A 27,380-nucleotide genomic window follows, 5' to 3' on the forward strand; every position below is an offset into this window, starting at 1 on the left:
GTCCTATGTGAAAATGGACACCGCCTGGCGCACCTGCTGGGAATGATTGACCAGTAATATATCTAACTGTAGTTTCCAAATCGTATATACCGGAAGTTCTTAGTTTAGCCGACGAAACACTCCTTGCTAGGCTTTTAGAGATCAGTAAGACTAATGACAATAATTTGGATCTATTGTGTTTGGCCAAAACTCAGCAGTGATGTTTCTAAATACTATAGATCTTGTCACATTTGTCAAATGGTAGGAAAACCCAATCAGAGGATGCATAATGCTCATCTGTGTTTGGCGAACCATTTACCAGGGTACTGGTAGAGAGTGTCGGTCTCTATCAAAGACCAAGTCAGGCATCCAATACTTATTGACCATAATGTGTGCTTCGACATGTCGCCCGTGAAATCGTAAGCTAATGTTACGTTGTAGTTGCTACTATTAAGGCTGATTATAATTATGTTGCGTCTTTTGTTTGCATTGTTAATCGTGCTTTTGGTGGAGGAAGAAGTATATGAAGCAGTCTACTAGGTTGGTATGCTTTTTTTTAGTTATGGGCACCTGATAGGTCATTTGATCGCAAAATATCATTAAACATAAACGGATTCTACTTGAAAATCATTAAATCTTATTTAATATTTATTATTTGATATAAATTATAATAGAGACATTAGCCAAAACAAACAATTAACGTAATGATTTATCGATATATATTTTTTAAAACTCTTGGTACATTATTGTGTCTATATTATGTGTAGTTTTTATTAATGACTTTAAATTGTCATGATATTTTATAGTTAAGGTTTTACATGTTAAAGTTTGTACACTTGCATAAAATTAATTCTGTTTTTAGATATTAACATTGTGGCATTTGTATGAGCCATGAGTAGTTGAGTACGAAGATGTTTACAAGCACTAATAATAATAATAATACCTGTCTACGAGTTTGGGGATGTTCTCCATCGGAGAGTTCAATCAGGTGGGTTCTTAGAAGACTTAAGTTATTTCCCATTTGATGTGCCAGGCCACATGAATAGATATTTTTAAATATTAAATTTTCATTTGTTTTCATAACATTGACAGTTAAATTATTTGTTAAGTTTTTGAAAACATCTTGGTTTCGCTTCTCTCTGTTACTTAGTTTAAATCCGAAAAGTCGTAACAAATGCATCTAAATAATTTATATATAAATAATAAATCACTTGAAACATGTTTTTAGTGTAATAACACATTCGTTATGACGTATCATTTTTATCTTTTTATGCTTTTTTGTGTGAACCAACGTGTATAAGCAAATTCACACAAGTCATGAGGTTCATAAGGTATTTTGCCGAGGAACCTCAGATAAAAAGAAGCATGCTAGTCCTCTTTTTCGTCAGAGTGACTAGGGAGGTGTGTCTCCATGATGATACATAATGGGTGTTACATTGATGTTATGCCGGGGGGGGGAAGGATATGAACGTATATGTAAAGAAAAGGGAAAAACCTGTCCGCATATGAAGTCTGCCTTTATTAAACTGACAAACTTAATGTGTAACTTACACAAATGAGATTGTACATTCTGGACATCAAATTTTACATGAACCTATTGCTCTTAATTAGTGTTAATTACCAACCTCAAACGATTGTAACTTAGAAATTATTTTATGTCTTAAATGTATCATCGAACACTAAGTGAAACTGTTCAAAACATTAAATCCAACATAAAATTACAAATAAAATACAAAATTCTCATAGAGGTTGAAACAATGCACAACATGTTATGTTTCACAATTAAAATTATAGAATATAATAACTTAGTTTATTTAAAAGAACATTTGGAAATAAACGCATTAACACCTTTAAACACCAGATTTTGTCATGGGACATATGAAATAAGGAATCTAAAATTAGCAAAGTGGCAATTCTTTACAATTTTAAAAAATAAGTGTTTCGCAACTGTAAACAAGGGACAGAACTCCGAGAGTTTACAGAAGCAGTCATGCTAGCTCTACATTTGTGCAACTGTTGACATAGAGTATCCTGTCAGTTATGCGCCTTCCCTTGCTCCAGAAATGGAGACAACTTTGAGCGATTTGAGGCAACCTTTCGTTGCAGAGATAAGACATCGTTACATGACGCATTCTTTATTCAAAAACAGTTAGCATGTAGGGCAAATCTCACGTCACCTAATTTCAGAGTTCATGACCTTTCCATTGCTAATCCATGTTTTCAATTTACCGACATAACGTGTTTTAATGGTTCTCTATAACACATCAGCTAATACATGATGTTACCTGGCTACGGTAAATTGTAGGAGGAATACAAGTAGGACAAAACTGTTATATCATTGGAGTACTACGTATACTATTTTTTTATGAAAAATTATAGAAATGTAAGTCGTAACCAGGGTACCGGAAAATTAGGATTAAAAAAGGAGATAAAGTAGGGATCGCTAGCAGGTGCCATAAGAAGAAGAACAATACAAATGGAGTGTGAGGATGAACAAAAACAACATCAATGACAATAATAAAAATCCACGACAAAAAGAAAATCACATGAGCTATCAACGACAAAACATAAATAGTGACAATATATTCCAAAATTTAAATACAGTAATTTTCTCATCAGCACTTCGTTGTAAAAGACTGGGTGAGGCCTGCCTCAATCGATGCATTCTTGCCACATAATTTGATTCTGGAATAGTAAAGAAGAAAATGTTTGAACAAGTTCAACCTTTACATCAATTGTAAATTACAACACCTATTCTGCGGTTCATCTAATGGCATGATATGATCATTTACAGGAAGGAAACCGGATAGTTCAAAAGAAAACAGTTTGTCTTGGATGAGTCATCACATGTTGTATACTAATCCGAACTAGGGACCAAACTACGAACATCGTTGATGCAAAGTGATGTCTATGATAGACAAATATACGATCTAGTTTTACAATATCGTCAAAAAAAAACAACTTATGGTTTTCGGATAAATTGACCTTTTGGTTGCTTTGACTTTCGTTATGAAGGCACCATATACTTCAATTTTTTTTATTGCTGGAAAGACAAAAAGTTCATAAAAGAGGTTATCTTTTAGAAAATATTCATCACAGCAGTAGAAGTGTCGATTGCTGTTTGAAACTATCAAATCATTTTCCTTTAGCTATATGTCGTTCTTGTCGAGACAACGCCATACTGATTGTATCTGTGGCGGCTAAGTAACTTTGAGACATTCTATAATTTTTTTTTTACGTTTTAGATATGATTGTGTTAGGACATCTCCAGACGTCAGGATATAAGAAACTAGCCGGCCTGTGAGGAGAGATCCTATGTTCTAAATTTGAAAGGTTTTATAGTTGATTCTCACACCCCATGACCCAACCCTCAATTTTGGGCTGTGGGTATCTTTCACACACGCATACACACACAAAAAATAAATTGCAATTTTGAGCAAAAGAACACGAAAATATTTGTTAGTGGGGTTATTAACCTTTAATGTTTTATTAACTTCTTAATTAAGTTTGTTTAAGAAAAATGACGAATAATCGAGTCGTCGAATGTTGGTTTTATTTGTGTTGATGGTTTTTGTTTGTTCCTGTTGTTGTTTTGGCGTTGTTTTTGGGTCTGTCTATATTGTTCTAGTGTTATTATTGTTTTCGTCTGTTTGACCTGATTTGCTTTTGAATTTCTTTGGTCTGTTGGAGCTGTGGTCTTAGAAAGAGAAGTGTTCTTGAATGTACTTATCACTGTACTTGACTTAATTTGTCGGTCATGCATTTTCACATATTTCGAAGCAGGTTTGAATGCGAAAATGAAAACCAAAAACATATTGGTTTTCTTCCACCTTTTGTGTTTCATTTTCTGATCTCATATAACAAGACTGCGCTTCTGTTTCTTCATCTATATTTGTTGTAGCAAAAAGCTACTTGTTTTTAATGCTGATTTGACCTTGGAACATTCCTCGAATTCTTGAAAATCTCATTGAAGTTTCGTACAAACTCATTAAATTTATCTGAGAGAATACACAATATTTAGACCGAATAAAATCTACAACGCTATAAATGCAGAGGATTATACCAGCTCCAATATCTTCTTACAACAACTTCACTTACCTGTTTGTCATTAACATTATTAAATATTTTAACAGATCATTACAACAAACCAGTCAGTACTGTTTCTGTTACAAAAAGAGCCATCAAATAAGCATGAAGTTTCTCATGAAGTGCAAACATGTATCTTACATTCCGGGGGACTCTCCGTTATCTATTTCCAATTTATCGATATTGATGCTGGCATTGTGCCTTTTTGGCGTAGACGACTCGAACAGACTGGAACTACGGTGCCAGCTCACTGTGACATTGTTCACTGTGCCAAGATCATTGATGGAAGCCCCGACAGACCCATACGTCTTACCCGGCTCTATTTCCATGTACCTGAAAAGAAATTGAGATTCATTTACACTGCATTTATTCATTTTAATAATCATTTCGTTTCAGAATAACATTTTAATATTACCATCAATTCCACCAAAATAGTACAAGTCTATAACACCTTTCCATTATGACTCCCGCGTCGTTACTACTGCTTTAACACCCATTTTAGCATGAATATAGTAAAACTCTTCAACCAAATCTTTCCTTTTAGATCAAGGGGTCTCTTAAATGCTGCGCCTCTATGGTCTTAAATTCAGAAAGAGGCGAAAGAAACAATGTTTGTAAAACTTAACAAATAATTTAATTCTTTAAGTTATAAAGTGACAATTTAAGAGCAACCTACATTGTTATGAATTAAATCCAACATAATCCTAAGAAAGGTATATACAAGAAAAATGAAATGAATGTTCCGAATGAACAGGTCCACCAATGTGTTGATGTTCGAACAGTCCTGATGTGTCAAAGTGGCATTGTCCAGAACTAATTTGGACAAATTCCCAGTAGTCGCAGAATAATATATTAGTCTAACGAGCAATATGAGCACTTTGTAAATCCAATGAATAATCCAAACAAATGTTCCTCTAAAACTGCATCTAAACACAACATGAAACAAATCTGCATACATATATTATAACAAGAACATAGGAAAAAATAATGAATTAATTGATCAACACTCTTATATTCACCCGCATAGTTCAGGATTACAATATTCTTACTTGACCCATGTCGCAATACTATCTACGGGAATTATGCCACAATATCCGATGTCGCAACAGAACCAACCTTACTCAACCATCCAAAATTTGTACACAGGTTTATTATTAAGATTAATTTTAAAAATTGTAAACACCTGTTTATAGATCATATGCAATCTACAGAAACGTGCATTCGCTCGCAAAAAGAAATGATTTATACAATAAAGCTTTCTTTTAAATATTAGTCAAACATAGATAAAATGTCACAGGAAGATGTATTATGAACGACCCAAAATAAATACAGAATAAAGCCATATATACACGTGAAAGTGTATCTGCGATCAGGTATAATTTTCTTCGATGTCCCTAATATCAATTCTGTATCATTGCAACATCAGACTCAATACAGAAAGTTTCTGATTTGTGTTTTTCATTTTGTCGATGAAAATAAGGGGCTTGTGATCACTGAATACAAGAATAGGAAAAAGAGTTGAAAGAACCTGTGCGCTCTTTGGAATGACCTTCATTTTAGCAAAATCCTCCCGATATTTGTCAGCCCAACACAACATAGTCCTCTTAGACAATAAATTGGTCTGCGCTTCAGGAATTATAAAAAACTGAGCAAAATTTTCTATAATATCCAACCATACCCAAAAATCTCATCGGTTGCTTTCTGCTGATAGTCACTGGGAATTCAGAGATAGTCATAACCTAATATATGGACGTTTAACTTGATCCTGTCCCACCGTAAGTCCTACAAATATATCGCAAGAACGGCAAATCTCACTTTTACTTAAATTAATTGTCAAATTTCCATCACTCGGTCGATTTAAGTATTTATTTTGAATGGTTTCCATGTGATTTAACAGGTATCGTTGCATATAATGAGGTCATCGATGTACGCATCACAGACTTTTATACCAAATCTTATTTATTTTCATTAAATCCTGGAATGTTGATCGACACTTATTTCATACCTAAAGACATCACCTTATATTGATAAAGTCCATTTGAAGTTGCAAATGCCTAAATTTATTTTGCTCTTTTTGTAAGTGGAATCTGCCAAAATCCTCTCAAAAGGTCAAACTTCGTCGACAAATTTCGCATTTTCAATTCTGTCAATGCATCCGTTATTAATAGTATTGGAAATGAATCTATATTAGTGACACTAATTTCGCCTTTCTGTAGTCAGTGCACATGCGGAACGTATTTTTTCAGCACAACCATACATGGCAAACTATAATTACTTTTTACTTGCGTCAATAAAATTATTATCCAGCAAATACTGAATTTCCTTCATCAAACATTCCTGTTTGAGAGGATTTATCTTGTAAGGACGTCGTTTCATAGGTGAAGAATTTACAATTTAAACATCATGGAAGTCTAATTGCTCGAGTTGGAATATTTGGAAAAAAGTGCTTCTATTCACATAACAGCAATTTCAGTTCACTCCTCCCTTGTGTCTGTAGATGTGAACGTTTATGGTCCATGCTCTCTAATATTTCTGAATTCCTAAGAATTGTTACTCTAAAGTAACTGCAGTTCGATTGCAAGCTATCGTTTAAATCATCACTCTCTGGGATGGGTACAATTAAACTGACTGAATGTTTAACAGGACAGTTTATATCAACATATTCCTTTAACATATTTTTATGACAATTTGTTTCTGCTTTGGTCTCCCAGGAATAGTTATGATATAATTTAAGTTACTTTCTTTCTACCTGTATAGGGTGTTACAGATATCGCTATCATCTATGAAATTTATAATATAGTTTTATGTAATTTACTTGGGCTAATGAAATTTGTATTTTATATTGTAGTTCTTTAATTTAGTGGTGGCTTATACTATAGTAAATTATATGTACTATACGTGTGTAATCAAGGTGAATTGCATTGCTCAAGTAAACAACTATTTCTGTCAAGTTTGCGTAAAAATCACGTGAAACTAGGCGTGCATTTGATATGTAGAAATATCATGCACACCCAAATTGTTGATCGCCTCAATATAATGAGAAGGTCAGACCATTACTGTAGAGTTATTTCAAAATAATATAATTTAAATTGTTCGAAATTTTTTCTTATTCAGATATTGTTGATTTAGATGAGCATATAGAGACTATATAAGCGAATACAACACCACATATGCTATTCTACAGTTTATGTCAGCTTTGTCAGAGAGAGGAGAAAACGTTATTTATTTATAATTCTTCGTCAAAATAGCAGAATAAGGAATTATTTTTAATTTAAACCGTCAATATCTATCGGATTATGTGAATTTTTTCAAAGACCTAAATATTAGAATAATTTTGTTGGATTATGTGAAACTTTCAAGAGTTTTGTTTTTACTTTCACGGAATTACCTTGATATAAATGTTTTGGATTTAGAACTGTGATTATTCAGTGGTGCAAGCACGTTAGCAAATAAATAAATTATAAACTTCATTCGGAATACCTTTAGGCAGTTTCCAGATTTGTGTGAAATTGATAGCACACTTTAGGATTATATTCTATGAAAGTATGAACTGTTATTTTTATTGTTTCACTCTCTTTGATTTAATATTTAGAGGAAATTCATTTATATTTTATAACACCGAATCCTTGTTGAGTTTTGCCTCGTCTTGCTACTTGGTTTTAGCCCCTAGATGTAACAAAGGACCAAAATACTTAGGCTGACGAGGATTTTGAGGGAGACAAAACTCTATCCTCAGGACGAGAACTCCTTTCCTTTGTATTTCTGTCATACCTTAATTTCGTTTTTGATTGAGCAGATTGAAGATTAGGTTTGGTAACTTTACAAGCCTTTGTAAACTTGTATTTGAAATCTTAGACATAATCAAGAAGATTAATCTCTGAATCTTCGGTTGAAAGAACTTTCTTCTTTAATAAATTCAATGGTCAACGGACAGTATGTCCACAAACCTGTTCAAAAGTAATAAAACCTAATAATTATTCAACTGATTCCCTAACAGCAAACAATAACAAAAACACATCCATCCAAACCTTTTCCGGTATCCAAGCAATATGACAGAATCATATTCGTTAAATTCTAGCGAAATGTTTAAAACGCCCTCGACTTTCAGGGTGATATGAAGTGGACAATTTTTGAATAACTAATTGATACATAATTTATTGGAGAATCCCAGAAATGGAATTTGAATCTTTATTCGATTGGAAGCCCAAATAGTGTAAAACAGAACCCAAATTATTATTTGTAATACTCCATAAAGCATTTGTCTCTGGAAATCTTTGTCGACGCATATATTATGGCTAACAAGTGCCAAAGGTGAAATCAATATATACATGACATAAGCTTGTCCATATTTAGTTGTCACATATTCAGTAGTAGTCTTTAACTTTTTCCCAAACATTTGTTTGTCAAGCGTCCCACTTTCTACTAATGTCATTTTGAATCAATGACTACAGTGATTACGCGTTTTGCGCTCACTTCAGTTTGTCAATGTTTTAAAGGTTGAACTTTGCAATTTGTGGTATCAATTTAAGCACTGAAATCCGTCTCATTTGCAATTACAATTAGTTCCAATATCGACTTTGAAACAGAAAGATAAAACAGTGAGATAAAGAGGGAAGAAATGAAATATAACAGAAACACCCAAGGAACATGAGGGATACATACCGATAATTAAGAGCTTTGTCCATTAGCTGTCCTTTTGACCCCACTAAATTCACTATTAATTTTCCTCTCTCCGTTCTTGAATTTGACACATTTCCGATCGAAACCTTAATCTGGTAGTGGTAACCTGCAGAAGGAAATAAAATATGGTAATATTTTTATCCTCATAGAAATGTAATCCCCGTAACATAATTAAATTTAAATTTCATCATTCATTCAGATAGTTTCAATTTAAGTTTTCTTTTCTAAAGTCTTCCAAGATTTACCAACCATCTTAATGTTTCAAACTTTCAACAAAAGTGAATTTCACTTTGTCTCTTGATAATTACATGTTATGCATAGGTTAGAATTATTTATTGCTTAATTAGGTGAAACCGTACAACAACACTGACATGAACTACCAAATGTCTTAAACTCATCCGCCATTGTGAAAGCAAGCTTTCTCTCTATCTCTCTCCCTATTACTGCAACGGTGTCCCTATTGCATTATGGTATATTGTAATTATCGATATATTGTTAAGTCCTGTGTTGGAAGAGAGAGAGAGAGAGAGAGAGAGAGAGAGAGAGATCTTGAGATCTTAACCTGATTAAAATTATTTACACAATCTCCTCTCATGTCATGTTATTTAATTTCATTCCTTAAAACGTCCATTTAAAAAGAATTTTATTTTCATTAGTTTAAATTATGTTTTATTTATTGACAAAGAATAGGTTCAAAACGATACATTATAATCAAGACAAAATCTGTGTGAAATGCGGGGCATACTTGTCCTTAATTTACGTCGGAAACAAGGCGTTTCCAGATCTTATTCACCACATTATCATAATTATCATTCTCCCAAAGTCATTAAATACATTATATATTGTCACTCTTACGGCAGAATGGTTGCGAAACGCCAGTGTCCAGGAAGTATTTGACGTTTGTGGTTCCCGCAGATGGCTTAGTTTGGTCGGCATGGAAACCCATATGGCCACAACTGCCATCTGAACATGGTATGCAGAATCCTTGCTGGGATAAAAATGTTTCAACCACAATAAATCTTGGGAAAGAAACATTTTGTGATAAACATAGGTGATGTATATGTAAATGCATATATATATTTTCCGATGCCATTTTGACTGTAAATAAACTCAGGTTGCACTATTGTGCCAGGAATGCCGCTGCCTCATTCAACCTGATACATACATACATACATACATACATACATACATACATACATACATACATACATACATACATACATACAAGCATTCATGCATGCATGCATGCATGCAAGCATCCATCCATCCATCCATACATCCATCCATCCATCCATCCATCCATACATACATACATACATACATACATACATACACACACACATAGACGGCCAGTTACATCTTTCCATACATTTCATTCCTTTATGGAGCACAGTAAAAATTAAATACCTTGAAGTCTTCATAGCTTTGACATCTGTATCCCTGGAATGGGCATGCACTGTTGATGGATTCGGTGAAATATTCATAAGCACGAAGGTGACTGCAGACCACTGCTCAATGTATTGTTTTAAAATTGATTGAAAGTGATGAAAATAAATCACATCAAAGCAGTGTATTGTAAATCAATTTAGGCTGATCTAGCATTGTAAAATCAACATTAGGTAAGGAAAATAATCAGTTTTAATAAGTTTGTAAAATCGAATACAAATTTATTTTATCAAATCTAGATGTAAAAGTTCAAGCATCCCTAATGGAAGCTTCGGTTTAACTAAACTGCTACATGTATACACATATTTTTACATATTTCAAAATTTATTTCATGTATTTGACCTTTGTCCGTGATTGAGAATAGATGTTTGGTGTGTACCAGTTCATTGTCTTATTAGGAAGAAATAAAAAGATTATGTACTTGCGTTTGAGTTAAAGACTTAACCTTGATTATGACCTTAGAAGATTCTAGAAACCAATTTGTTTACAGGTTGGGGTAATTTTGCAATACGCTCATAGTGTATGTTTCAGAAAAGTTATTACTATATAGATCATGTTGGTATGGATATCAGTTTGAGATCAACACGATTATGTATTCCTCCTTTAATTTCAGTATTTAGATGTGTTTACTATTGAGAGTAATCTCTTATTTAAAAGTATTCATTGCTATAACAAAATTAATATCTTGGACAAAACAACTACTTTGGGATTATTGTGCGCTCATTCGAAGATATTCTTTATTATATTAATGTGATGCATCAAGACTATTGGCACATCAAAAATTTCGAAATTAGAACTAATTTTAAACTACACTGGAATTTATTCGAAACACTCTATAAGTTTAGAATTGCGATATAACTTTTTGAATTATTTCATATTTAATTCACAATACTCTTTCTTTTAAATCTTCACTTTGTATTCTAGGGAATTAAATTATTTGTTGAATATTATGAAACGTGTTGGTTCTACCGCTTTTGTACTAAGATTAAGGCCATATAATCGTTAGAGAAATTAGGGTTTCATATGGAATGCAAATTTTGTTAAAATATTTCAGAGAAATTGAAATAGCTTTTGAAATATAAATTGACTTCGTTTGGGAATTTTCGATGTCCCTGGTAAAGATTTTAATTTGACATACTTGAAAATCTTCTAACGAAGTGCGCTTTGATTCAAATGCTAGCTATGAAGTGTTTTAGTTCTTAAGAAAGATGAGGTGTTTGAGTTTGCCAGATATTATGCTATTTCGGAAGTAAAATCACTTCTGGAAAAATAAGAAATAAAAAATATATGGGTGTAGTATTTGGTGGAAAATATTTTTTATTCCTAAAATTGCTTTGGGTTTGATTAGAATGTATCTGGTTTGATATTAAAAGAGTGATTGAAAGCGAGATATACAGAGGCACAGTGTACTGATTGCCCAAGATGGTGAAGTCTATCGGTACAACAAAATGATAACTATGATGCTATTAAGAACTGTATCTTGAAGAGTTATGAGTTGGTACATGCGACAAAAGTTTTAGAATTGTGGAAACGAAACGCAACTGTACAAGTGTACAAGTCGATTTCACTATAGGAAAAACAACAAATATTTGATAGGTGGTGTTCATCCAAGAGGGCTGATCAAGATTATGATAACCCTTAATGACTCATATTATTTGAAGAGATCACGTGTTCCGTCTATAGGGATCTCAAGACCCACCTTGATCTGCAAAAGGTAGAAACTGCAAAAATGCTGCTGTTACAGCTGATTATTATTCCTCGAGTCACAAAGTCTCATTTGCCAAAAAGTTTTCCTCGCATCAGTTCTTTGGTGAAAAAACCATCTCAGTATTATACGAATACTTCCAAATCTCAATATTTCACAACTTTTAGGAATCAAACTTCTAAGATTGATCAGAAATCCTTATTTCTCCCTACCCGCACTTATTAAAAGAAGAATATAGACAAGTTGTTTCTGATTATTACAGATTCAAAAATATACCACAAAATTAGAAGAGATATATTCCAAATGATCTCATTTCCAAGTGAACAAGGTCACAATCATGCATCGAAAGTAATTTATTTGTTGGGTCTAATAAACCCTAGTCTGATTTTATTATGGAGAATTATGAATCATTCATCTCGAAAGGTACTATATAATTTTTGGGTGATTCTACCAGACAGATCCCTATTAAAATATTAAAATATTAAAGGACACAGTTAATCTATGTTTTGGTGGTCCACAAGACACTGATTTCGGTCCTGTTCTTTTCATTCTATACACTTAGCCATTCTCAAGTGTCATTGATCGACATCCGGTGTCACACCAATTGTACGCAGATGATAATCGAATATATGAATCTAGCTGTCCAACTGAAGTTGAGGCTAACATCCAAGGAGCAGAGAGGTGCATTTCCGATGTGAAGTCATGTAACAAGCTGCATATGAATAACTTTAAAACCGAAGCCATCCTGATAACCACGCAAAGACTATCTCATTTTCATCCTTTACCACAAACAATAAATATCAGCAATACCAATATTAAATTCACACTTTCGGCACGAAACCACGGTAACACTCTTGAACAGTGCACTCTCATTACACCAACATGACGTGAACACATGCAGGACAGCATATCTGGACCTAAGACTCATCAGCTCCATTGCATCTTTCTTACGGTTTGTGTGTTCCTTAGTAATTTCAAGACTGGGCTAATGTAATTCACTGCTACTGGGTTCGTCTCAGTATCTTCTACAGAAACTTCAAAACCGTCCAAAACACGGCTGCTCGAATTCTCCTTAGGTTGCGACGAACTGAGTACACTTTCCGCTGCTCGGTAACCTTCACCGGCTAACCGTTCGATCTAGATTCAAGCACAAATATATTCAATATGCTACATTTCGTTGACTGGGTCCAGTATATATATATACATATCCGACCACACCCATGTGTAAATTACATCTTGAAACATACGTAACACTTCCGGCACTCATGTTCTTATTGTTCCTACTGTTAACACGAAGTCATACGGACAACGTTCTTTCTCGTACCAGGGCCCAGCTAGATAGAACGAATTGCCCATAGATCTTAGACACAAGGACACTGTGATCTCATTCAAGAGTACTCTTAAAATGCACATATTTTGACTAGAAGAACACACTTGAAGACTTAATACATTTACTTTATTAATTATTGTCAACATGTTTTTGTTTTGTAATTTCAATTTGTTTGTTTTTGTCCTCTTGTCGTTGTAAAAATTGTATATGTTATCTAACATTATAAAGAGCTTGGAGCTTCTCAAGATTAAGTAATGTGCTAAGTCCACATTATTATTATTATTATTATTATTATCACCATCATCATTATTATTCGTGGGACACCAATGAAACTGTAGAATATTATCATCAGGTCTATGAAGAATAGTAAAAACTGTGAAAGTTGAAATCTCCAGGAATAATCAGGTTGTCACCTATTGAATTTCCGTACTCCAGGAGGTTAGGAAACTGCCCAAAAAATGAGATTCAGTCGGCTTGTTTTTTCAACTAGGAGGAGGGTGGTAGGAGCATGAAAAATGGACTGGACTTTGTTACATTGTGAGTGTGGTTTAACCACTTCAAACAATGTGTGGTGGAAACTAAAAGTTGTTATGTGGTTAAGACGTTGAATTATGGAGTTAGTTGTGATGATAGCAATTCCAACTGGGCGGAAGTGGCGTGAGAACGACTTGATGGAATAAAAGGTGTGTGTTAGATCCGCGCACTTTGGTTCAGGAATTTATTAGCCATTTTTCTCTTAGTATTCTAACCGTTGATAGAGTTAACTATTTATCTGTGTTTTTCCGGTTGTCCTATTGATTGTGCTTTGAATAATGCAATGTGCAGTGGTTGTTTAGACTTTAAGACTGAATACTTAAGAGGAATTTGAATCAAGTTTTCTACATTAATTGTCGGGTTATCGATTTGCTGTGAAGGATTGGGCGATAAGGAGATAACTGGAATTGTCTTCTCTTCTCTGCTGCCTGGCTTTGAAACAACGTTTCTGTTATAGCTGCCGTTTAGAGTTAAATATGAATGTAGCCTCTGGTCGTTAAGTATAGTGTACAATGTAGTACAGATTGCCAAGAAGTAGTTAATTAATGCAGCTAATGAGGGTCCATCGTTGCTCGATCTGGTTGCAATGTAATTGTAACGTTGTGACGTTATGTTCAAAACCAAATCTTGTTGTAGCGGTGGGTTAAGACAACTGAGAAAAAGTCTTCTTTTTTTTTTCAAGCAAGTAAATGAAGAAACACATTCCATCAGAACGACTAATGCACGATGAAATCACTACTGTAGACGAATACTGATAACACACACACATATGATGAAACAAGAAACATATATCCTGAGTAGCTGCCTCAAGTCTGTGATATATAAAGACTAATGACACATTAGCACAGTTAAGATTGGAATTCATTCAGAACGCTACTGGAATTAATTCGGCTCCCTCTATAATTTTGGACATGTGATAGAACTTTTAGGATTCTTTGGGATTTGATTCACAATAGTGTACGCTCCGTTTAAATTTTCACTTTTTATTCTAGGAAAATAAATTATTTGTTGAATATTATTAAACTTGCTGGTTTCGCTACTCAATTTAAGATCATATAGTCCAACAATATCAATATTCTAAAAATAGACAGACGAACATGCAGACTTGAAAGCAGACAGACACATAGACGTAGGAAAATCCTTACCATTGTAGGATGTCGGTTGACTGAGAACGAATAGTATATTCATAAAATCACAGCCCGGCTGGGTCAAACCACCGTTGGGGTAGTAATCCACATGACCAACTGGCTGAATCATCCCAAAACCTGTCAGATATAATTTACATACACTGTATATCATTAACATAAAATATATCAAATAAAATGCATGCCATAGATATAGAGATTGATTATGGTTGACTGTATTATTTCAATTTAATACAATGAGATTCAACATATCTTTTTTCATGTCTGCATAAATATATACGCCTACGCCTACAAAACACGCTCGTTTACTATACTCTGATTATGAAACTACTATACAAAAATAGAAGACTGCATAAAAGATTCCCTGCCCGGTAACTGGAATGACTTGTGTACTTTTTCCAGCCATATATGCATTATAAGTTGACTTGTATAAGTCTCGTTGTCATGCTGACCTTTATTTCAGGAAGGGCCTATCTTGCTAATATATATGTATGTATCCCCATTTCATATACATGTATATCGAAAGGCCACAATATATACACCTGAGAGAGAGAGAGATCCAGGCCAATTTATCATTTAGAGGATTGGAGAGAGCGTGCAACTTTTTGAACCGGAAGATTTGCTGGAAAGAAGGATGAATGATTATTCGCTTGCATAAGGAGCGTTTATTTTTTAAAAAAATTCAGAAAAACAAAATAAATGTGAAAGAAGGAAACATTTATATTGTTTTATTATTTAAAAAATACTACGTTGCTGTCGATACATGGAAGGTCTGGTCTGCAGGTGAGTCATCGATAAACAGAATGTGCATTATACCTGATCCACGTGACAATTGTTATTGGGTTATCATGACGCCCTCTGTTGTCACAATGAGACTTTAATCTATTGCATCTTGCGTCATGTTACCAGCAATGTACCGTTCTGCATGTGAAGGTTTTACCTGTGTAATATTTAACAGTGTGCTACGAAACAAAAATGACAATTGTAAAGAAAACATTTAGAGCTGGAAATACACAATTAAGAATATTCACGTGGTGTGAGTAATAATAAAAATGCACATAAATAGCTTCCGAGGACACCCAATTACAGCATTGTAATACATTGTAATACATTGTAATAGCATACTTAACAAATTCAATGATACATATTGGCAGAAAATGGAAAAATAGAATATACAGCATATATAATGCAAACAGAATAATGCAGAATAGAATATATATCTTTTAACAATATAAAAATAAATGTATAGAATTAAAATACTAGCTAGAATTATGGCGGTAATCCTTCCTCATATTATTATTCTCGAGGACAAATGTATTTCTGAGACTATTTCTACTTACTTTCTGCAATGGAAACCCGATTATTTCCGTCATACTTGTTGTATGCAAACAATTACATTGACAAATTTGCATGAAAGTAACAATGATGGCGTGTTGATATATGGCATTGTCCTGAATCAACATTTGTAGAATCATTCAAAATGGCATTTCCGCAAATCAGTCACAAGGCCGGAAGTTAAGCAACGAGAAACATCAAATTTGCGGAAGGATCTACGTATGTGTTTACCATATGCGGCTGAGTATGACTTTTGACTAAGCACATAAATACTAAACATTTTAATTTGGAGCTTAACTACGTGTTAGCACGACACCTTTTTTAAGATCCTTGTTTCATTACATTTTGAAAGAGCGTTTATATGCAATCACTGAATGTAACATAATTCTAAAATACACTACCCAAAAATATAGGTTTCAACAAAGTATTTATATACGATCAAAGGAAGCTGAAATGACATTCTGGAGCATAAAAGGTGGATTACAATTACCTTCCTGTAAGCTATTGTACTTTTGTGCCTTACTTCTCCCAATGCATATGAATGAACCTTTCATTTTTATAATTTAAAAAATATCACATAGCGTAATATATATATATATATATATATATATATATATATATATATATATATATATATATATATATATATACGAGAACTTTCGCACGCACGGTTAACACGTGTCATTTGCGACCGAAAACTGTCATATATTATTGGGATGTTATTACAGTCAACTGGCTGTTAGGTATGGGAAAATATTCTAAGACATTAGAATCTTTGTGGTATATTTTCAAGCTGTTTACTATATGTGTTCTTACGAAAGATGATAAAAATATTATTTAGAATGGATTAAACTTTACTAGGGAAACGTAAAACAAAACCTTGCGACTTATACGACTTGTAATTCTTTTTTAATTTATTTCCAGCGTATTTAAATATTACTCAACTGATGTGTGTGTGTGTGTGTATATATATATATATATATATATATGTGTGTGTGTGTGTGTGTATATATATATATATATGTATGTTTGTATATATATGTATATATCTATATATATATATATGTATATATCTATATATATATATATATATATATATATATATATATATATATATATATATATATATATATATATATATATATATATGATGTATATGTATATATGTATATATATATATATATATTAAGTTTACTGCACACCAAGTTATTTTTCAGTCTCAATAACGGAGATTGTGTGATGATCATTAATCTTCTGTGATTCTTCCACAATCTCTAATGATTCACAGCTATAAACTTTGAAATAGAACTGGAGCTAACATGCAAAGTTTCTCTAAAATGTAATATACTGCGACAAAACATCACGTGATTAGCATACCTAACTGTACCATGCTTTTTCCATCAGTATGTATGACGTCTACAAATTTTGCATCTGTGGGATCAAGACGAACCATCTTGTCGGTGTACTGGAAGTTTAGCGCTGCCGGGTCCAACCCTAACAAGAAGAATTAGTTATTGCTTAATTTAAGTTATTAAAGATACTTTTTCTCACAATATACCTGAAACAAAAATGGTTAGATTGATTTCAATATTCCAACAAAGACATTATACTATCAATTCAAAAATTTCTTGAAAGCTTGTTTATTATACGGCACAAAAAATAGGAGATTCAATTTTCAAACATTATGGATTTGGTGCAAAAATGTTGCTGTCAGCTTTGAAATGGAAAGTTTCGAGAATGTGATAATAAAAGCTTGCTCTCATTAATTCATATTAAAGTGTCAAATATAGTGCCAGATACGGTGAAAATAATTAACTGTTTTGAACTAAAGACAAGAAAGATCACGTTGCTTGAGAACGTTTTACTGTTACGTATATCACGCATAACAGTTTCTTTTCAATAAAGATGTAAACAAAATACTCCAAACACTACTCTTTAGTGGCAACATTTTCTTTTCTCCAACAAATACTTGCAAATAACATTTGTTCTATTTTGTCTATGATTTCTGCCTTGAATGTTTACATACTACTAAGTACATAAGCGTTAATATTGAGACATATAATCTAATTGATTGATTAGCCACTTATTGTCCAGTCTGCTCTCAACATAATGCACACGAATAGCTGATATCATCTTCGCTAGCAAAGGTTCCAGTATGATAACCCTTTCTACACCTTGGCGGATCGAACAGTTATATTGGTGCTTTGTCCTATTGGATTTAATGAATTGCGAAGATGGCCTGATATCGCTCATCTGATGGTTAAAATGCAACAGTTTGTAAATGAAAATACACACAGGTATTGATGCTACATAGGGGTAAAAACATTTTGAAGCATATAGTTTCTACGTTTTATGTCAATGTTGTTGTGATTTATCTCTTTCCTAGAGGATCACTTTCTCAGCATGAAAGAAACTAGTTTATTTAGCCAGGATTTTCCCCAGGATTTCTTCAATACCCCGCTGACTTGGTCGTAATTCACAACCCCATTAAAGTATATACGACTTGAAGGTATTAAAAGAGTCATGAGTCTGTGTTGTCTGCATGGATTCATAGATCTATCCTTACCCCATGAGACCTGCCGCATGTCATATCTTAGCAATCAATGAGATATGCACTCTGTGAGCTGTGCAGACTCACAGGTTCAGGTATTTAACATTTGAACATAGAGCAGCAGATTTGTGTTCTACCATTTAATCCACCTGGTTCGGCTTCTGAATTTCTCAGGAATATTTTTATTGGCACTGGTTTCTTTACTCTTAGTATTTAAAGGAAAGTGTTTCAGAAAAATTTTCGCCTAAATAATTGTACTTTTTATTACGGGCTGAAATAATAAAAACATATAATTGAAATACTATTTGATTTAGGCAATGAACATATGAAATGACTTGCAAGTATGCCCAATATATGTCATAGTTTATCAATTGTAATTTTTTCAGGCATTTTAATATGGCAAATTGGCAACTGCCAAACTTAGTTGAACCAAGCATTACAAATACGGTTAATTTTTAGAGATAATCATCTGCCGATAATGTTATGAATTTTTGGCATGGCTTTTGCAAGAAATATGCTTCTCTTAAACAAAAGCGTTTTCTTTCACATGTTAAGAAAATTTTATTTTTGAATTTTTGTTCAGCAATGACGCTTTTAGTTTTTCGGAATAGAGGCTACGCTGTATTATCAATACACTCCAGCATAGCTTTTAATCGTTAGCTAAAAATAAAAACTACTAACTAAAGAAATTAATCGTGTGGATCAGTAAAGCACGACAAAATTTCTGGTTTGGTTTGGCTCAGTGCAATATAAAGCGATTTCCCTAGTTGCTTTAGTCAATTTTCGTTTGAGAATTAGAGTATTTTGTTTTTGATTGAAGACATAACACGGCAGTCAACTCAACTTGGTCACGGAATCAATCCATACGCCAGCATGCTTTGTGTTAATGGCAGTCAGGTTCTCTTGAGTAGTTTCTGCTACATAATGTTTTGACATTTCAATATTGTTCATATATATATATATATATATATATATATATATATATATATATATATATATAATAATAATAATAATAATAATAATAATAAATGAGGTAATTAAAAGCTCATGCATTGTTATAAACCTGTGATGCGACCGAGGTTAGGGAGTCTCTCTCCAGCATATCCACCGATATGGGCGCCAAGACTGTGTCCAATGATGTGGAAGTCCTCGGGATTAGCACCAACATGCTCCTACAAAGCGCAGAATATATTGGTATTGTTTCATGCAGTTAACTCAGAACAATACAGATTGGTAGCCGTCTACCGTACATTGCAATTCTCTTGCTGCCTTTTAGTAAATTTCAGTTTGTTTAATATCTATCTTTCAACGCGTTTTAGGAAAGAAGGTGGTATCGTTTGGCCTTCGAAATGCGGGACAACAAAGTACCATTAAAATATTTTCAAGAAATGTGTAGGCTTGCATATGTAAAAGTGAAACGATTAGGCGCCGGCGCAACGAAGGGGGGGGGGGGGTGTTATAATTTTGTACAAATGGGTATAATTATTTTACAATATTCGATTTCTAATATAGTCTTGTACTATTTGGTATGATTTTCTATTTACTGATATGTGTTATCATATAATTTTCCCACTAGGACCAATCATCATTAGCTATGTTACAATATTCGATTTCTCAGATGGTCTTATACTCTTTGGTATGATTTTCTATTTACTAATATATGTTATCATATTCATTTTCCTACCAGGACCAATCACTCATGGTTAGAACATAATTATAGTATCTTGTAACTTAATATTTATATAATGTTTTAAGTTTATATGGTGTCATATACCGTTTGTCAGAAATCATTATGTTGGTTATATTTATAACAATATTGAAATAATCAGTTTCCCGTAAACTTCTCTATTATTTAGTCTTAATGTCGTAAGTCAAATCTGGTTATGATCATATTATTATATTTCAATACATTTCAAATTCCATTGAGTGTAATTAATTCCTCAGGGTCCAAACAATCTTACTCATTTCCTTTTATTTCACATTTGTGTCATTGTTTGAGTAGTTAACCATATCATTCTAAATACAGAGGACACTAGGAGCCCGAGAAATGATAAAGCTTAGATTGCTTTTAGGTGGAGGAACAAAATGTAAAAAAGAAAGGAATTGTGAAAGGTCTTGTCCACGGGAACCAATATGCGAAATGTTTAATTTCAGTCAGCAGGTAATGCACGAAATTTTGGAAGACTAGTTTATTAAAATATCATGGTATTTAACATTGAAGCTTTAAATCTGGATTTTTTTCTGTGACCCCTAACGTGAAATGTAATGTTAAAACTGACAAGATTTTACACTATGGGTTTCTGCGACCTCTAACATGACATGCTATGCTTGTCTCGATGGTCTCTAACCTGGAGTGGAATGTTAAAAATGAACTTAAATGTGACAAAAACAAAGTTTGTGTTTTCCTTTTATCGTGATTTTTAAAAACAATTCCCCCTACAAAGAAGGACATTGACCTCCAGAATGTCTGTATTGTCAAAGAAAGAAAACCTCCAAGACAGGAGAAAAGAGAGACCAAAATAAAAAATACTCCTTATGATGCCAAGAAAAAGTATATTGGTCTTCATAGCAAGAAGTAAAGTTGAAAATCAAAAGTAGAAAGAGAACACTTTTCATTTAAGAAACATAGAAAGGCCATATAAGCATAAGAACCTAACATATAGAAGATATTCAACACAGAAAGACAACAGAAAAGAAGAAAAGGGACTTTTGTGATGCGTTTTGAAGTTTAATTTTGATTCCTATTCATATGCAACTACCCAAGAAATCAGGTGCGTGTCTCCATGTCTTGATTTGTCTTTTCAACTATGAATACCATAATCAAAGCACATAATCACACACCAATTTATTTTGATGGATGACTTTTTAATTTAATTTGGAAATTTTTTTTTTTAAAAAAACCTCTAAATTCATGAATTGTCTTTCATGGTGTAACATAAATAAAGAGTTCATGTTTCTTTTTTGTTTCATTGTGCAACATTTTGCATTTTTTAAAATCATTGTTTCTATTCATGGTGCAACAAATAATATAAATTATGAAGACAAAATATATTCGTGGATGTTTTTTCTTATATGGAATGGCAAACTTTACATTTTAAAAACATTCGTGTTTTATATTTCGATCGCAAAGCAATAAATTGACCTTCAAAAAACAAATCTCTTGTGGTTTTTCATTTATGTTACAGCAAATTTACATACAAAAAAGAATTTCTTCTGCTTTAGTGATGCAATACGTTTACTCTTAAGAAACCAAAGTTCATGTGTTTTTCTTCCCCATTTGTTGTACGAAATATTCCACTTAAATAAAAACAACAACGTTCATAGGATTATCTTTTTCGTGGTGCAACAAATGTACATTTGAAAACACAAACTTGAATTATATTTTTCTTTCGTGGTACAAAAGTGCACATTTCAAAACAAAGTTTGGATTTTTATTTAATGGTACAAAATATACTTTAAAAAAAACAAAAGTTTACCTTATTCTTTCATCGTACAACAAATTCACATTGCAAAAGCTAAAGGTCTTGTTTTTTATTTTCATCGTGTAACACAGAAGTTTTCACTTTGATGAATCATACACGCACACGAGACGTCCTTACCGCCAAGATTTTAATGAAGAAATTTACTTTTTCAGTTGCAGTACCACCCAGTTATTGCAAAAGTTGACTTTTACCGTTGCAGCATACACCATGAGTAAAGAACTGTAATAATTACTTTTGCAGATGCATATAATTTAGTGACAAAACTGATCTTTACTGTTGTGCTAGCACACATTTTATTGAAGAAACGGTGCAATGTGGGTATTGGGCAATAGATGCGGTTGTATTGGGTGACACCAACAGCGTGATGATAGCATAGTGAGCATTTGCCACTTAAATGGCGTGTTGATGGTAGAGTACGGGTGATGGAGATGTTGTATGGAAAGTGTGGGATACCGGTCACTCTAGCATTATCAAACGTATAGTCTGGGTAACAGCTAGAAAATCATTGGATATTGATCACTCCAAAGCCGTTTTAATAGTATCGTGTATTGCATCGGTACATAGTAGATAGCCAAGTGTTTGTCATTTGAACCATGTGTTGGTGGTGCATTGTGGGTGGTGAATAATAAAAAGTTGTGTATTGGTCATTACAAACTGCATTTATGTCAGTGTATGTAGCTTTAGATTTACATTTCTCCAAGAGACCATAGAGGCCAGTAATGTTAAATCTATGGGGATTTTTAACATTGCATTTCAGTTTAAAGGCCATAGAGGCCAATTGTATTCAACCTCTGGACATTTCGTAGCATTACATTTCTAATTCGTGGTCACAGAGACCCTAAACCGAACATATAGATTCAGTGTCAAATTTCACATTTTCAATAACTAGCGGTCAAAAAGTCTCATATATCACACTCTGACTTGAATTAGACCTTCCGCGGACAAGACCTTTCACACATACGTTCTTCTTGATTTCTTCTCCAGCAGTAATGAACTATATACATAACGAATTTAATAAAGAAATGATAGCCATCTACTTTCCTTTTTGCCAGTAATAACTCTTTCTTTACACGAAATACGCGGAAATATTACCAGGATAAAGAAAACTTTCGTTACAAGTAATACGGGGATTTCGTTTATTGGTCTGTTGTTGTTGTTATTGTTGTTTTGCTTTTGTACATTTTGTCAGCAAATTACATTTCTTCGAAAGAAAACCATTTGATAGACGAATATGCCGGGACTAAGGTTTGCGTGCATCATGTTCATGCCAATAACAAAAAAATGTTTCACCGTTGTGATGTATGCAAATTTACTTTTTGCAAATGTCAATGCGTGGGTAGAACGCATTCGAATGCGTATTATGTATAAGAACAACTACATGTTACATTCCGTTATGTGTCTATTGTTTCTTTTATTTTCAAACTTTTAATCTTTAGATCTGCATTTTAGGAAAATGACCCATACACATTCCGTCACAGATTTTCCCTAAAGATATTCCCTCTGAAATTGTCCGTTAAGATTCCTTTTTGAAATAAATCAATGTATATGCGTATACTATACATTCAATACTTGAATGTGTTCCCAATACATTGCATGTCAATATGTTTTTATTCTTTTTTAATATATTTAGATTGCGTGATCGTAAGATACAAAACAAATTATTCTTTATTTCAAGTGAAATATTTTAAAGTCATTTGATATCCCACCTTGTGTGATCAGTAAATACATTGTCCCTGTTCATTCGAAGAGGCTAATTCGTTAGTAGGTGTAGATTTAATATTACATTCTCAGCCAGAAGCCATAGGGATTCGCACAATAAATTCCTAAGTACGACGATTTTCCTCATAACAAAATGACAATGCAGCACAATGTCTGCATGTTGTGTTGGTAAAATAAAATGACAATACAAAAATCCCACTCGGCTTCATACAACCTTAATATCCACGTAGAATATGTTTACAGATTGCCATTTCCATTTTAAATTCACCTTGTACCTATGGTTTTGTTTTCATTTTAAATTTACCTTGTATCCCGAAAGGAATCTCCTTGATAGGTAAGGCTAGTGAAGTGCGAATGACATATGTTGGAGCAATTATTGAGCAGAGATGAAAACATATTTAAACCGACTCACCTTTAATGCAGTTATAAGTCTGGCTATTTCCGCCCCAACCACACGAGTGTTAGCGGTAGCCTGGTCATAATCGACTGCCGAGCCCTTTTCCCAGTCGATCAATATTACGTTAAAGTCTCCCGCCTTTAATAGCTCGTCCTTCATCGTCTGACAAAATAAGAACCCACAAATTATTCAGTCCCGCTTAGTGTAATATTTTTACAACTTTATAAAATAACCGCTTTCTGTGACATTTTGCAGATATTATAAAAGGACGGTGTGACAAGCCTAAATCAAAATAGACACAAATCTCTGAAGAAATTTCGAAACAGGATAACATTGTATAATTGAAACGCTACAGAGGAACTTTCAAATCGAATTGTTCACCAGTTTTGTCAAATAGTCAAACGTACAAAATGTAAATCTTAAAAGCGAGTCTGTTTTATAATGCTGCGACACCTATTTGTGACTACCAGTCGCAGAATTTCTTATTAAAATAAATTGTGAATTTGGTAAGTAAGTACACATTCTTAAAGATTAATTTACATTAAAATATTTTTTTTCCAATTCAATACAGAGTTTGGCTTCTAAGTTATAAAGTATAATTCATGGTCTAAATTAGGCTACAAGCTCGAAAATTCCAATGTTTGATTCATCAAACTGATCTCATCTTACGAGTTATTTAAAGTATATTGGAATATATTGGTACCTCTTCCAAATATACGTTAATCAGGGCTGGTAAATTATTTTTATTTACATTTCGGATGCTAAGAAGAACTAAGCTGACACTTCTTTTTTACTCAATAACGTTTTCATACATCGAATTTATCAATGAAAATTTTAAAACTTCGTCCCGAAACCAGTCATGAAATATCTCGTCGACAGTACGAGAGTGGATTCATATCACTGATCTGCACACCACTGCAGTCTCGTTAGGATCATCTATTCACAAAGTTGTTTATAAAAAGATGGGGATGGGAAGCAAATCGATCCTACCGAAATCTTAAGCATTTTTACTATTTTCGATTTCAATGTAAGTTTCCGTGATGTTTATTGCTGAGCAATAATTACGGTTGTTCATGACGCTGGGTATTGCAAACAATTTTGCATCGCGATATTTATCAGGATTATTATCCTTGATACATGAAAGTATCTATTATTTATTATCGCAGAATCTTTGTTTGTATAATAAACATATCTTATAACATTGCGCAAATCCTTTGTACCATAATTCACTGAACAGAATAATTCCCAGACTAAAAGGAAAAAGATTTTTTTCTTCTTCTTTTGTTACTTTCTTTTGAAACTTAACTTAACATTGATTAGATAGAAAAATATAATATTCAAACATTATTGTTATCGCATTTTACGAATAGAAGCACTCAGCCGGTGACATATGGAGGAGGCAGAGATGATATTATTCGACAAAATAATTCCTGATCCCAAATATTTAAAAAAAATATCCATTCTCTGATTTTCAGGAAGGAAAAACGTATCACGCCAATTATTTTGAAAGAACCTATCAAGCAAAACAAACAAAGAAACAACGAAAGATTTCTGGCTCGAAAGAAAATTCCAGCATCACCTCCTCCCAAGAAATAGCTCGTTGGTCATAAATGCAAATTCTTTTCTCTGAATGTACATTTAGGAAAATGTATTTTACATTTATCAGTTGTTGAAATAGTCTATTTAAGATAAAAACGTCATTCAGGTTTTGGAAACTAAACACGTTATGATGTCATTTTCCCACCAAAATAAAGATGCAGACTGAACTGAACTGTCAAGTTACGCTGGTACTTGCAATATCATTCTTTATTTTGTCCTGAATTCCTTTATTCTAGGATATCTCATTGTCAAAATTTGAAATCTTAGAGGACTGTTCCTTCTTAATTGCTTTATTAGAAAAATCCTAGTCTTATGTAAGGACTTATATTCAAATCGGAAGGGAAGGGTACGTTTACTTAAGGGTACGTTTACTTAAGGGTACGTTTACTTAAGCAGAACACTTGTAAGGAAGGTTGGTTAATAATCCATGCATAGGACACATAAACTGCTCAAGAGGAACAAATGTGTTTGTACCAGAAATAATAGAGATATTCGCATAGTGTTAGTTTGAATAGATACTTTCAAGTGTCAAAATTTGCTATTTCGCGAGAGGCTAAAATTCTTTGTACTTGCACTGGACTTTTATTGTTCACCATAGTCGAAATTGTATTGCAGGTTCTTAAGAAGATATTAAAAAGACTCGTGTACGTTCGAACCTGTAAACATGTGAAAGTTCAACGCTAATTCAACGTTGTAGGACAGTCTACATAAACACCAGTTGTTATTGGTGGATGCTATATTCTTTCTCTCACATTATGTTACCCTTAGCAGATAAATCCCGAAAACAAACAATATCCCTAATGAAACTCGACATGTACCCCTGGCGATTTGAAAGAGGCCAAAGACTGGTCATATTATCATCTAAAACTGTATAGCATCGTTACAATAATGACTCATATTGTAGAAACCGTTGCAAAACTAAAACGTCCGCGTACAACAGAATTGTATTTTTGTTAAAAGATATAGCTTAAATCACAATCCAAATTGATAATGAGGAAATTCAGAGAAAAGTTTTTACAAGGAATATTGTAAAACCTGTAAATTATCACACATTTCTCCATTCTGTTTATTATAACAATTTCAAAATGGTGAATATGTTCTGAAACAAACCAGCATCCAGCGTTTGAGTCCGTTAGAAAGAAAGCCGTGCACCACCATTTTGGTTGGCTTATCATGATCAAAGCTGGAATTCCGGATGCTAATTACGTCATTGGCCCTCAGTATTTGAAACATTGTGTCTTGCAAGGTCTGCCGCGTGAACAGCCGGAACATCGTGCTGATTTTGTCTGGAGAGGCCGGGAACAAGTTTGACTTGAAGAATGAATTATTCTTTTCGAAACATCCCAGGTCTTCGTAGCAGATGGTGGATCCTATTGTTATACAAAAATCGAG

At 33.3% G+C, this 27,380-nt stretch overlaps 1 protein-coding gene across 1 annotated transcript; it reads right to left on the minus strand.

Moving 5' to 3' along the window:
- Positions 1–1,513: 1,513 nt before the first annotated feature.
- Positions 1,514–27,336, minus strand: LOC149806779 (inactive pancreatic lipase-related protein 1-like). Its single transcript, XM_089957470.1, has 10 exons — positions 27,099–27,336; positions 24,405–24,551; positions 19,855–19,963; positions 17,618–17,734; positions 14,906–15,025; positions 10,153–10,253; positions 9,601–9,733; positions 8,728–8,851; positions 4,207–4,398; positions 1,514–2,664 (listed from the first exon to the last, which is right to left on the minus strand). The coding sequence occupies exons 1-10, from the start codon at positions 27,258–27,260 to the stop codon at positions 2,595–2,597; spliced, it is 1,275 nt and encodes a 424-aa protein (XP_089813596.1). The 5' UTR covers positions 27,261–27,336; the 3' UTR covers positions 1,514–2,594.
- Between the last annotated feature and the right edge of the window lie 44 nt (positions 27,337–27,380).

The sequence above is a fragment of the Sinohyriopsis cumingii genome, chromosome 1 (genome assembly GCF_028554795.1).
Source record: "Sinohyriopsis cumingii isolate HCF-2022 chromosome 1, ASM2855479v2, whole genome shotgun sequence".
Classification (NCBI taxonomy): Eukaryota; Metazoa; Mollusca; class Bivalvia; order Unionida; family Unionidae; genus Sinohyriopsis; species Sinohyriopsis cumingii.

Bases quoted from the DNA above. Each gene is read 5' to 3' on its own strand.
- LOC149806779 (XM_089957470.1), bottom strand. From the start codon at position 27,260: ATGTTCCGGCTGTTCACGCGGCAGACCTTGCAAGACACAATGTTTCAA. The intron at 24,552-27,098 runs GTTTGTTTCAGA...TTATTTTGTCAG, and splicing joins GACTCAAACGCTGGATGCTG to ACGATGAAGGACGAGCTATT. The intron at 8,852-9,600 runs GTAAGAGTGACA...TTCCTTCTGCAG, and splicing joins CGTTTCGCAACCATTCTGCC to GTTACCACTACCAGATTAAG.